This window comes from Canis lupus, chromosome 30 (genome assembly GCF_011100685.1).
Source record: "Canis lupus familiaris isolate Mischka breed German Shepherd chromosome 30, alternate assembly UU_Cfam_GSD_1.0, whole genome shotgun sequence".
NCBI classification, from domain to species: domain Eukaryota; kingdom Metazoa; phylum Chordata; class Mammalia; order Carnivora; family Canidae; genus Canis; species Canis lupus.
In genome coordinates, this window is record NC_049251.1 from 32,999,379 (window position 1) to 33,012,996 (window position 13,618).

The window sequence follows — 13,618 nt, forward strand, 5'->3', positions numbered from 1 at the left end:
CGGGCTCCTCGGCCCACGCGGCGCCCCGGCCGTCCAGCGCGGGACTTCGGCCGCGTCCCCGGGCCCCCGAGCGCCGCGGTGGCCGCGCGCGCCCGCAGCCGGCAGGTGCCAGGACAGGGCCTCGCAGGGACGCGTGGCATCCGCGGGCGCGAGGGGGTTAAGGCCGCGGGCCTGGGCGCCGGGCCGGGGCTCCCGGAGCTGCGGTGCCCGGAGAAGGGCTAGCGAGCCCGGGGCGCGGGGCAGGGCAGCCGGCGGGCGCGCGCTTCCTCCTCCCCCTCCTCCTCCTCTTCCTCCCCCTCCTCCTCCTCCCCCCTCCTCCTCCTCTTCCTCCCCCTCCTCCTCCACCCCCTCCTCCTCCTCCCCCTCCTCCTCCTCCTCCTCCCTCCGCCTCCTCCTTTGTAGCGAGTTCCCGGCCCCCCTTCCTCCCCCCGCCCCCCAGCCTGGGCCCTCTCCCCCTCTCCCTTTCTTCCTGCCTCGCCTTCCTGCGGCGAAGGAGGCTCATCTATTATAAATGCACATTCGGGGCTGACATCAGCGGAGCGGCGGGCGAGCGCCGACGAGCGGTCCCTGCGCGCTGCCCGCCCGGAGCGCGGCCCCCAGGCTCAGCCGAGCGGCCCGCGGGGCGCAGGGCGCGGGGCACGGGGAGCGCGCCCAGAGCTGCCCGCGCCGCGCCCGCCGCCTCCCGCCGCCGCCCCCGCACCGCCCCGGACTTCCTGCATGACTGTCACAAAGGTAAGCGCCGCTCCCCGCCCGCCGCGCCCGGGACCCGGCCCCCGGCCCCCGGCCCCCGGGACCCGGCCCCGCCGGCGCCTGCGGCCCCCGGGCTGGGCGGCGGGGGGCGCGGGGGTGTGGGCGCGGGGAGGGGGCCCGGGCCGGGGAGGGGCGGCGCGCGCCTCCTGGGCTCCCCCCAGCCGGGCCCTCGGGTCGCTCGCGCCCCCGGGACTGCGGAGGGAAGGGGGAGCATTGGCCCACATCCCTCCGCGCCGGCCCGCCCCGCGCCTGCATTTTTAACCCTTGTTTGGGGGTGCTGCATTTTTAACCCCTGGAGAGCAGCGTGGGGCAGCTGCGCGGAGTCCCCGTCGGAGCGCGCCGCGGGGAGCGCCGCCCGCAGCACAGTGGACGGGGAATGGGCTTGTCGCCCCGGGGAGCCGCCGCACCTGCCGGCCTCCGCCGCCCACCCCACGAACTCCGGCCCCACTCCGGAGCTGCTCCCCGGGAGAGGCGCTCCCCCGGCCCAGGAGCTGCTGCCACCAGGGATAGGACAGCTCCCGTGGTGACCTGCTCCGAGATATGGGGAGGGAATGTGACAGGGAAGGGGGAGATGCGCATTCCGGCAGCCAGAGTTCTTGGCCTCTGGCACGGGGGCCCGGGTTTATTGGAGAGACTTTGGGGGAACACTCTCTGCTATGGGAAGCAGACCGAGGTAGCTGCGCAAAGTGCCCGGCGTTAGGAGACCTGAGTTCACTCCCCAGCTCTACCCCAAACCCCGCGGGTGACCTTGGCTGGGGCCTTCCTCTCGTGGAATATGAGGATGAGAACATGGGTCCTGGGGATGGTGACAGACAGTTGGAGAACCAGTAAGAAGATCCAAGGTGGTGAACCCACACTTTTCAGAGGGCTCTGTTAGGGTAAGGAGTTCACGGCCTGGTCCGTGGTCCTTGGGGGTCCACGCACCCAAGGCCAGATTCCAACAGCTGCCCACCTGGCTCTTGGAACTGGAGAGTTGGAGGCTCGTGGGGAGAGGGCAGCTTGCTTGTGGTCAGAGCAGTGGACCAGATGGAGGGTCAGCTATGGAGGTGATGGGAGGGGTGGTTCTGGTTCCTCGTGATAAGCCAGGGGCTACCAGTCCCCCACCGGGAGATTTGCCTGCCATCAGACAACGTGTCTGACCGGGGTCTTGGGCTCAATGCCAGAATTGGGACTTAGAGCCGTTTTGGGAGAATGTGCCTGGGGGCTGAGGGTCTGCCTCAGTTTTAACTACTACTGGCAGGGCTGCTGTGGCCCACAGTGGGGAGGATGCTCAGTGTTTTGAAATGATGCAAATGCTCTTTGGCTGGGGAGGATTATTATCGTTAAGGTTATTAACGTCAAAGACGCAAGCAGGCCGAGGCAGAAGAGTAATGGATGGGCCTGGATGAGAGATAAAGCCTAGGAGATTTGTAATAACAGCACCGAGGTTTGACTCAATGTCTCCCCTGTGTCTCTTTATTATGCACATGAGCTCAGGCAGCCTTGCTTCCCAGAAGGCCTGCAAGGAAGGTGTGTTCGGTCCCCCTTAAAAGAGGAGGAAGCTGAGGCTCGAGAGGTAGAGGGACTTGCCTAAGGTCACGCAGCAAGTAAGTAGCAGAGCTGGAGTTTGCCCTCAGATCTGTCTCAACCCATGGCCTGTGATCTTTGCAGTGCTCTGCACTATGGAGTACCCCAGCGACTGGGTTATTCCCATGAGAGGGGGTCACTGCTTGGAGGCTCAGGCCCTGGGTGGGGAGAGCCCACGAGGGTCAGTACTCATCTACTAAATTCATTGACAGGCTAGCCTCTTGGTATCTAGTGATTATTCCCTAATGGCCTCCCCTTGGCCCCCATCCCCCACCAAGCCCTTCTGTATGTCCTTCCTGTCCTAACCAATGTGGCATCAGTTTAAGCCAGCTCAGAGGATTAAATAAAATCCCCACCTTAACCCTAGCTTCCCTCCCCTTGCCAGGCCTTCACAGACTGGCAGTGTGCATCATGGGGAGGCCTAGAAGAGCAAAAGAAATGCAGGAGAGGGCCTGGGGGCCCTCCCGCTGCCTGAAAGCCGGCTGGAAGAGGCTTCTCCATGAGTCCTAAGGAGAACCACAGTGGTCTGGGAGTCTGAAGGCCAGGCCTCTGGTCCTCAACCAGCCAGGAATAGGTTGTGTGACCTTGGACTAGTCACTTCCATCCTCTGATTTCCCATCTGTGAGGTGCAGCAATTGGTTTCCTTGATGTGTTGGGTCCCTTCTGTTGGGCCTTGGCTCAGTTCTGCAAGGAAGTTGGCTCTGATGGAGACAGAACTTTCTGTTCTGGAGTGAGGGTTGGTCTAGTTACAAGACAGATATGAAGGGGAGCCCTGAAGGGGGAACTGGGAGGTGGAGTGACAGGTAGTGGAGAGCAGGGTTAGAGGGTGAGACCCCAGTCCTTGCTGCTCCTCAAGGCAAAGGTCACCCCTTTCTGGTGACCCCCAGCTGCCTGCCCCCTTAGGGTCCTCTGGGCCAGGGTCCATTGTGGGTTGCATGGAGGTTCTTGTTAGCTCAGAGGGCCTGGAAAGTGGAGAAGAGGAAATCTGATGACAAGCTGCTAGATTTTCAGTAGCACTTCCTGAGAATACATGGGTCTCCAGTTTCTATTTACCATCCCCTGCCTCTCGTGCACGTACCCCAGCCCCCTTCCTTGTGAGGTGCAGCTGCTAAAGTCCCACATAAAGCCTGGACTCAACAGCACTGGAGATAAAGAACAGTGCAGGCCTCTTCCTGGAGTGGAACCTTCCAGCCAGATGCCATGACTCCTGGGTGTGACGCTTTAAACTCTTGCTTTATTGTGTGTAATTTCATAAGCTGTCTTAGTTTCTTTATGTAACGAGGAGGAGAAGGAAGAGAGAAGAAGGGATGCAGCTGCCCAGACCGTACACATCCACAGGAGGTTAAGGCCCCACCTCCTCCTCCCAGTTTCAGTCCAGTATCCGTCCAGAGGGCAAGTGAAGGGCTGAGGGTGCAAAGGCTGCTTTCTCAGGAACAGGGTGCTTTGATTCTTTGAGCCCTTCTGCTCGCTCTCCACACGTTTTCTCTCTCTCTCTCTATGCCATTTCAGCCATATGCCAGACTACCAGCACTTCTCTGCTTCTGAATATGTGTCTAAACTGCCATGAGCTGCGAAAACAGAACAAAATGCATTAGAATTGTGTGTAGAGTACAAGTCAATAGGCTATAAGAAAAGTCTGCCCGCTATAATGCAGGACTGCAGGCATCTGCAAACTCCTTTTGCTGCTTTGAGGTCCTTCAGGGTGACTTCATGGCTTTTGTCTGGATGCGACCAGAGATGGGGACCAGAGGTGGGGCTCGTAGGTAAGGAATGTGATGGCTTTTAGTGACTGGGCTGCCTTGTTCTCAGGTGTGCCTTGTTACATTACATGCCAGCTGAGCGCTTTCCGTGGTCCCGAGGCCAGCTCAGGGGGTCAGCAGCCCAGGAACAGTACCCTGAGCAACCTGTGGGAATGCCCGCGGCGCCTCAGGTCTTAAGAGAAGGAGTGTGGGCAAAGAGAATACTCGCCTTCCAGGCCGCCAGTTCCAGATTCACAAGTGGCATCATCAGATCCGCCTGGCACCTCCCACTGAGCGTCAACCTTTGCTCTCCTGCCGCTGGCCCAGCAGAGCCCCGCTCATCGCATAGGAGCCTCCGGCTCCTGCTAAGTGTGATGGGACAGAGGACAGTGTTGCCTTGTCCAGGTCGTCACTAACAGGCTTTCGCTTGGTGAGGTCACCGAAGAGCGGCCTCAGGGAATAAGATGTTTGAGTCAAAAAATCCAGATCTCTCTCTTGACAAATAATGGATCTGAGACCCAGGAAATGAGCCATGACTTACCGAAAGTCCCTCAGCAAGTTTGACGCCGGAGGGTCCAGAACCTGGGTCCTCCTCACTCCCAGGCAGTGCTCCTGCCACCTGGCTGTCCTGCGAGGGGGACCTCAGGCAGCCTGTGCAGGGACAGGGGTTTGGGGTCCACTCCAGTTACCCTACTGGACCCCTGGTGTCAGAGTTGCCCTCTGTTGGGCAGCCCTCTTCTCTTGTTGAGAAAGCATCGGCGGAGGAGTGGGGGGGCACATGGGTGGCTCAGCGGTTGAGCATCTGCCTTCTTTCAGGTCATGATCCCCTGGGATCATGTCCCGCATCAGGCTCCTTACAGGGACCCTGCATCTCCCTCTGCCTGTGTCCCTGCCTCTCTGTGTGTGTCCTTCATGAATAAATAAATAAAATCTTAAAAAAAAAGAAAAGAAAAAGCACAAGGCCAAGGTGTAGAGGAGCAGAGTCGGGATAGGAAGGAAGGGGTACGAAGCCCTTCTGGCTCCAACTCCCGGACCCAGGACCTGGTCCACCCAGGAGATGCCTGGACTCCCAGACATTCCACTTCCCAGCACCTCTTTCCTGTCTGGCTCTTACTGGGAGAAGAGATGAGCGAGCAAGCCTATGACAGAGCCAGTTCAAGGGCGGAGACGTTACCACACAGACCCAACTTCCAGAAACCTGAAGGGGGGGGTGCTTCTGCTGCCTTCTCTGCTGCGTGCACCCTTTCTACCTCCTCCCTCCACTCTGTTCTTCCTCCAGATACCCAGCATTCTCATGCAGAAGGTATGTGGCTAAAATTCACGGACTCTAGGGCCAGCGCCCTCTGAGCTCCTACTCAGGGCCAGGCCGCGTGTTAGGCATTAGGGCCACAGAACGCCGAAGCCACAGCCCCTGCTGTCCAGATGAGGGAGGAGATGTGCCAAAGTTCTGAGTTAAGAGTCTCAAGGTCCAGGGGCACAAGCCAGGAGAGGTCTGTCTTCTCCACACTGTAAGTGCTCAAAACTTCGAGGTCCTTCCATACTGTCTCTCCCTCTCGGAAGAGCTCTGATGAGTTCCTTTCTTCCCAGATGTGCCCCCGCTGCCCTGTGTTCTCTTGGCCTGGGGGCCCTTGCCACCTAAGTGCCTACGGCAGCGTGCAGAGGCATCTGGGAAGGACTGCGAGGCTCCCCGGGGCCCCAGAAGCTGGCCCTGCGGAATCAGCATAGACTTGAGCTTGGCGGGTTTGGGAGTGTGGACACTGGCTAGACCAACGGCCTGGCAGCCTCGGCCCCTGGCAGCTCAGGGATGGAGTGAGTTTTTCCATCTCTCTCCCCGGTTGGCTAGCCTGGAGCAGACATGGCCTCAGCCACCGCCGGCTCCTGGCACTGGGGCAGATTCTGATTTGTATATGCTAGCCACAGAATTTGTCTGGTGTCCAGGAGATGAGAGAATGTGCAGATTCCCTGGGCGCCCAGCCCCCTCGCCTTCCCTCTTCTCCTGATCGGCTTGTTCCGTGTCCTGCCTTCCCTGCCCGTGGGCCCTATAGGCTCAGGCCCCGTGCAGCCCGTAGCCTGGGAAGCTTGGAGCAGCTGGCGCGGAGCAGGCCCTGCCAGGCCAGGCCAGATGCAAATCCAGTGGCTTCCACATGAAAAGAAGCTGTTGAGAATGAGCCTCTCCTTTGTGGGCCTGGAGTGGGGGACCAGCTGCAGAGGAGGCACCAGGCAGTGGGTTGGGGACAATGGAGGAGGAGCTGCCCCTCCCCCTGCCCTTCCTTGCCCACCCCCTCCCCTCCCCCAAGAGGCCCCTAGAGGACTGCCTAATTGGTTTCTGGCTGGCACCCTCCTTCCAATTAATTAACCCAGCAATGGGAGGCACCCAGGTCTGCTCAGGACAGTCCCCTTTACAGAAAACAAACACGAATCCTTTGGAGGGTCCCACAGTGAGGAGGGATCCCCCTATTTACAGCCGAATAAACAGAGTCTCTGAGTGAAAACATGGCCACACCCTAATCCCAGAGCTAATGTGGGTCAGAGCTGGGATGCACACCCAGATCTTCTGACTGGGAGCCAGAACCTTCTCAATCCAGTCGCTAATGGTCCGCATCCTGTGAAGATTAATCACCATCCCCTCAAGAATAACAGTTATTAAGCGGGCACTGGGCACACACGCTCGCACTGACTGCGCAACCATGAGGTGGATTCTGTTCGCAGACCATCCCATTTTCCAGAGGCTCAGTGAGGGTAAGTGGACTGCTCTGGGTTGCAGGTTTAGTGGATGGGGGAGTGTGGGTGGGGATCCGTGCCCAAGGCTGTCAGACCCCAGAGTGCTCGGTGGGTGGGTCGGTGGGTCGTCTAACTTGCAGGGCCCTATTCTGACCCCCACCCCCACCCCTAGAGAGGGCTCTCCCTCTGCGTCTGGGGCCCTGGCACCCAACGTGTGCTCGCCCTTGCCCTGAGGGTGATGACACCCGTGGATGTGTTCTGCTTCGGCTTCCTGTGGCCTTTGCTGGAGCCGAGCACCACGTATTAATTTAAGGGGTGGGGGGAACAGTGTGAGCTGAGTGAGAAGGAAGGCATCCTGCACAGGGTGTGTGCCATCAGACAGGGCAGCCGGCCCCCAGGTGCGAGAACAGGTGTGACGGAAGCACAGCTTCTCATGTCCACGAAGCAAGCTTTGCATAGGGAACACAGGTCTGCAGTCCAGCCCTGCAGGCCTCACCCTTTTGAATGTTTACACTCGCTCTGTGCCCCGGTGGGTGGCCCTCTCGAGATGGCCCCCGTTTCCCAGAGGGTGCTCGTGGCTTAGAATGCCAGCTTTCGAGTCAGACAGATGGCCCCGTATCATTTACTTGCTGTTTGTTCTTGGGCAAGTTGCCTAACCTCTCTGAACATCTGTTTCCCCATCCATTAATTGGGATTGGTAATAGTAGCACTTAGAAGGATTATTATAAAGATTAAATGAGCTGATCCGTGTGAAGCACTTACCACACGCCTGGCAGTTAGTGTTGGCTATTAACGTCGGGAAGACAGAAAATTAAACAAATGCTTGCAATGAGCGTCCTGGGGCTCGTGAAATGAGGAGTACAGGGAACTCTGAGGATAAGAGCAGAGGACCTGACCTAGTCAGAGGGGTGGGGAGGGGACTTTTAAGCTGATTCACGGGAGGATGAGTAGGAGGTAGCAGGTAAAAGGAGAGGAGCTCAGGTGAGGGGAGGAGGCAGAGAGAGGAGCTCAGGCTGATGTCAGAGGCCCGGAGTCAGAGGCAGTTCAGCGAGAGCACTTCCTGCGTGCCAGGGTCTGAGAGCTTGGCACGGGTATGCACTCATTTTATGCCCCGGAGTGACTCCATGGTGTATTCCCACTTCAGGAAGGAGGAAATGGGCACAGAGAGGCCGAGGATGCTGCAAGACGTTGTCCCGCGAGGCCCAGTAGAGGCTGGTCCAGCCCCGGGCCTCCTGGCTCTGGCACTGTTTTTCTCCTCCTCTCTGCGGCTTCCTGATGGTGGGAGGTTGGCCCTTCGTGGGCCGCTTTTTCTATCTGACCTGGGCAAGAGGGCTATGGAAGTGCCACGTTCTGTTGTCCAGCCTCTGCCGCCCCTCGTGGAGCCTCCCTGGGCTGCGTTCGGGAGGGCAGGGCCTCTCCTCGCTGGCAGGCAGCGCCAGGGAGGGGTCATTTATTTTTTCCAAAAGGAAACTTTGCCCTGGCAGGGAAATTTCCACCTTATATTTTTACCGGGCCCAATTATAATGATTTTTAGTCCTTAAATCTTTCCAATGACCTGGATTGGGCTTTGGTCTTTAAAATAAAACTCTAGGGGGAGGGGGACGCCTGGCTGGCTCAGTGGTTGAGTGTCTGCCTTTGGTTCAGGGCGTGATTGCGGGGTCCATGGATCGAGTCCCGCATCGGGTTCCCCGCAGGGAGCCTGTTTCTTCCTCTGCCTGTGTCTCTGCCTCTCTCTCAGTGTCTCTCATGAAAAAAATAATAATAATAAATCTTTGGAAAAAACTAAACTAGGGATCCCTGGGTGGCTCAGAGGTTTAGCACCTGCCTTTGGTCCAGGGCGTGATCCTGGAGTTCCAGGATCGAGTCCCACGTTGGGCTCCCTGCATGGAGCCTGCTTCTCCCTCGGCCTGTGTCTCTGCCTCTCTCTCTCTCTCTCTCTCTCTCTCTCTCTGTGTCTCTCATGAATAAATAAATAAAATCTTTTTTAAAAATTTAAAAAAAAAATAAAACTAAAATAAAATAAAACTCTAGAGATAGAGTGAACTTCCTGGTTCCCTGGTGAGACAGAGGAGACACCCGTGGAGGCTCCAGCTGCCCAAACCGGCTATGTAGGGAGGCTCCCGGGGTGGGCGCTCACATGCACTCAAGGTTCAACTTTGGAGCTGTCCGAGGCCCTCTGGTTCAGCCCCCTGCCTCCGTGGCCCTCCACACTTTCTAGAAACACAAGAGTGACTCCTGATCTTAATTTAGATCCGTTTAATAAATACTGGTTTGTTAGAAGGCAGAGCCTAGCCTTTCATCAGGTGTTAGATCCCTGCTTTCAGGAAGCTGACCGCAGAAGGAGCTGACCTTTCTAGAGTCTTCGTTGATACGAGGCTCCACAAAGTATTTCATACTTATTTCCTCATTCACTCTTCATGTCCTCTTACCATTTCCCTGCCCCTTGGTGCAGAAACAGAGGCCTGGGGAGGGAAGGGAGCTAACTTCCCAAGACCACAAAGCTGGTGAGCGGCTGAGCCTGCCTTCCATGCCTTTCTTGCCACCTGGTCAGGCTGGTAGGAATGACCCTGAGACCTATGGCCAGAGCGGGGGATCCGGAGGCAAAAGACTCAGGCTCTGCTCTTGGCTTTGCGCCTCCGTGTGTGACCTTGAGCTAGTCCCTTATGTCTCCTGCCACCACCGGGGTCCCATGGCCCTGGGAGTTGGGCAGCGCATCCAACGACAGCTAACCCTCTTCTCCCCTGCGGCTGTCCTGACTGCAGAGCTGTCTCACACTGGGCAGAAGAGACCAGCCTCCATCTGTTTGTACTCCGTCAGGCTGGTTTGGGCCAGATGAAAAGTTGCTTTTCCCTCTTCCTGTTCTATTTCGGCTGCTTTAGGATGCTTGGGACAAATGATCTGGCTATAAGAATCAGATGTCCTGCTTTCGTCTGAAAAGTGAGACAAATAAAGCATCTAAACGTTGATCTGTATCATCCTGGATCCCCACAGGCCTGAGCTCCCTGCAGGACGTGGGGGAAGCTTGATCCCAAAGCACAGTCTTGCCCAAAGTCTCCTGGCAGAGAGACCCAGCCCCCACTGGCTAAGGACCTTGACCTTTGCTCCAGATACACCCTGGCACCCCTGAGGCTCAGACCCACTTTTCCTTTGAGTTTATGGAGGGAATATCCTCTACTAGCTTGAGGGATTTGCAGCAAGCCACTTAATAAACACCTTGAGTATGACTTCAGAGCTCCCCGGGTTGTGATCAGGGCTCTGCGGGAGTTTCCAGGACGTCAAACAGCTGATGGAAAGGAAGGTGTTGGGGGAAGGGGACAAGAGGATTTCATTTCTGCTGGGCTTCAGGCTTCGTGAAGAAAATGCTGTTGGTGCCTGCCCTGCTGACCCCCAGGTGAAAGGTCACTTTGCAGGAATGCCTGGGGGAAATTTGGGATTCCGAGAAGTTTGGAATTCTGGGAAAGGGGATTTCTGTGTACCTGAGGGTCCATCTGATAACTTTTCATAATCTCACATGTGTCCTCTACAGACCCCAGGGCTGCTTTCCTGCCATAGTCATTAGAGTGTGAGAACAAACTCAGGTTGTTTTGGTCACAGGCTATTTCAGGGCCCCGATCGTCCTGTGAAATTGGCCTTTCCAGGGTCCCGATCTGAGTTAATTCCCTGTTCTGGGAGCTCCTGTCCTGCCCGGTCTCCACCACGCCAGCCACAGGTAAAGGTCCACCGCATTATGTTGTAGGGGGATTGTTTTGGGAGCTTGAACTTTGACTCCTTGACTTGATTGTGAGCTCCCTGAGGCCAGGGATAATATCTGATTTGGGGGGTATCTTTCCCCAGCACTTGTCAAAGGTGTGGTGTCGACTTTGGGGGTACTGGGTGTGAAATACAAGGTTGGGCAGGATTTTGAGGAAGCCGGAGCTACTCCCTGTATGTTGCTGCCTGGGCTAAATAAATCCTTGCTCCCCTACGTGCGTGGACTGCGAGAGCTGGATGGAACTCTAAAGAGATGGGATAGGATTGCCTATGTTGCAAAGGAGAAAATCCAGGCCCTGGAAGGTTTGTCAAGGGGGGGGCACACGTGGCCGAGCAGGAAGCGGGGATCCCTCTGGTTGATGGCAGGCTCTAGTTGGGTGAGTTTCAGTTCAGTGGGTTTTTCTAGGTTTTTGGTAGAAATCAGGTTAAGGACTGATTCAGAGTAGGTGGTGGGGGGTGTTCTAGAAAGGAGACTTCGAGAACTTCGCCTAGATGGCAGGGGGCACCCGAATGGAGAGGCTGAGCTCCCCAGGTAGCCAGCCAGGAGCACCCCCACCCCCACCCCTGAGTCGTGGCCCTGGCCCTGGCCGAGGTGGGAGGAGAGAGTTCTGAGACTCCTTCTGCTCGGCCACGGGGCTGTGATTTCTGAGATCTGGCAGCCAGGTGCCCTATCTGCCGGGCTGCCACCCTGGCTGCCAAAGGGGGGGCCCATGAGCCCCACTCTCCCTCCTGGAAGCCAGCCCTTCTGGCACGCTGGGCTGCAGGCAATCCTTTGTTTCTCTGAAACCATTAGAAGGGCCTCTGGGTTGGGAGCCTGGGTTGCTAAGAGCTTTCCTCTGGCCAGACCTTATCAGGGCTTGAGAAGCCTCCCGGCAAAGTTTTCCCTGGATCTCTGGCTTGGAGGGAGGGCGGGAGGGAGAGTGGGCGGAGGGAAGAGGGGGGCTCAGGAGCCTCACACAAAGCCACCCCTCTGCGCCCGGAGAACCCGAGTGCTGGACAGCATCCTCTGTGGGCCTTTGCTTTAGAAAAGCAGCAGGAGCGATGGTCTCCCCTGAGCCTGCGCTCCATGCCAAGGATGTCACATCCATTATCTTATGTACCCCATGACTCTAGCATCACCCCCACTTTACAGAGGGGTAGAGCAAGCCTCAGAGAGGGTGGCACACACCCTGGCTCCCACCGCGGGGAGGGGGGGACCTGGCCCCTATGTGCCCAATTGCACTGCCCCGTGGACGTGCAGAAACTGAGCGGCCTGCGGGCCAGATGGGGGTGGGGGGGGGGCGTTGGTCGTGCTGTGTGATTGTCTTTCTAAGCTCACCCTCCCAGCACCGTGTCCAGGACTCCGTTCCTTTGGGCCTTTTAAAAGTTATTAAAATATAAATTCCCCCAGGAGGAGTAATACCTGACTTAAGTGGCTGTCGCTGACGGCGCCCAGCCTGCAGATAAGGAGACCCGAGGATAATGAGACTCCAGCTGGGGAGAGGTTGCAGAGGAGGAAAGTGAGGCAGCAGTGGAGGCTGGTGAGCCAGACGTCCCGGGGGATGGCCGTTGTTCTGTGTACCTGTCCGCCCTGGCTGCCCTGCTATCCTGACCACTGACCACCCTCCCTCCCCTCGCCCCTAAATAAAATGAGGCCCTAGTTAAGTTCAAAAAGCATTTGCCCTTGAGTGCTAGGCCCAAGGCTCATGCACCAAGCATGCAGGGATGCACCCACGCAGCCCTCTTGTCAAGGGATCCCCGTCCAGTGGGGCAGACAGGCCGCCCAGAACACACACTGCAGGGATGTGGCGCAGGGGAGCTGGTGAGCAGTGGTGTGGAAGGAGCAGGGATGTGTGCACAGAGCTTTGGAGCCCGGGGCACAGAGCAGGGAAGCCAGGCAGGGTCTCTGGAGGGAGAGATCGTAGCTCGTCTCCAAGGATGAGAAGGCAGAGACAGGTGAAGGGAAGGGCATTCTGGGGAGAGGGAACAGCATGAACCACACCATGGAGGGGGGCGCAGGAGTTGGGTGTGGCTGGGTGGGTAAGGTAGGGAGTGGTGAGTCAATGCTGGAGGGGCAGGTGGAAGCGGGTGGTGGGGCTTTGGGTGCACCTTGGGGAGGCACAAGGTGGTGAGTCAATGCCGGAAGGGGAGGTGGGAGCTGGTGGCGGGGCTTTGGCTGCACCTTGGGGAGGCACAAGGTGCCCTGGCAGGGTTTTAACAGAGTGATACGATCCAACTTGCCCTTTAGGGGGTCTGCTCCAACCAGACCTACAGGCAGAGAGTGAGTGGACATCCCAAAGCTCACACGCCACCAGGTGGGGGCAGGGGTTTCGGGCCCCCAGCCCGGATCCCCTACAGGTATCTCCCTGCACCTAAGAGTGAGCACAGCCGGTGCACCCCCCCCCCCCCAAGGAGATACCCACTCGGTGGCATTCCCGGTACTGGGCTTTCCACCTGCCTGGGGCTACCAGAAAGGCTGGTCCTGGGAGTTGAGAAAACAGAAGCAGGGCCCAGAGGGCCATAAGTCTCCTGCTGGGAAGACGGGGTTGTGCTGTGGAGAGAAGACCAGTGCAGGCGGCTTCTGGCAGCTTAGCCTCAACCCCAGCTCTGATGCTGTGTGACCTTGGCTCAGTCATTTCCCCCTCTGGTTGGGACTTTTTCTTTTCTTTGCATTATTTTTATTAAACTTAGACAAATGTTACATCTTTTCATTGTACATTTTGCTTTTTTCCTCTCAGTATTATATATTGTGACCTATGTAACTATACGTCAAATTTGCACCTTCTTCCTAAATACTGTATTCCTATCATAGCAATTACACAGTATTAATCTATCCTTCTACTGATGAAAATGTAGTATGTATGTCCAATTTAGTGTCATACAAACCTCAAGGCAGTGATGAACATAGAGATGTGTATCTGTGTGCCCACAGGTGCATGCCTCTGAAGGCAATACACCAAAATAGAAGTGACTGTTTCATATTTGTGTTCTCAGAGTGATCCTGTTACTCTAAAGTAATAAATCTAGTTTATTTTCATCGTAGTTTTAGACATTTGCTTTTTATGTTCTGATCTTCAGTCTTGCTAGATTTTATTTTTATTTTTGTATGTCAT

At 57.0% G+C, this 13,618-nt stretch overlaps 1 protein-coding gene across 2 annotated transcripts in view; it reads left to right on the top strand.

Annotated features, from left to right (window-relative positions):
* Positions 1–641: 641 nt before the first annotated feature.
* The window catches only part of CORO2B (coronin 2B), a 133,472-nt gene continuing 120,495 nt past the window's right edge, over positions 642–13,618 (top strand). Inside the window, exon 1 of one of the 2 annotated variants that reach the window (XM_038580819.1) lies at positions 642–732. In XM_038580819.1, the coding sequence (XP_038436747.1) occupies positions 718–732 (15 nt within the window). In that variant the 5' untranslated portion in view covers positions 642–717. Of the gene's footprint in view, positions 733–6,659; positions 6,795–13,618 lie in introns of those variants that run through there. The other variant, XM_038580820.1, reaches the window with a different exon arrangement.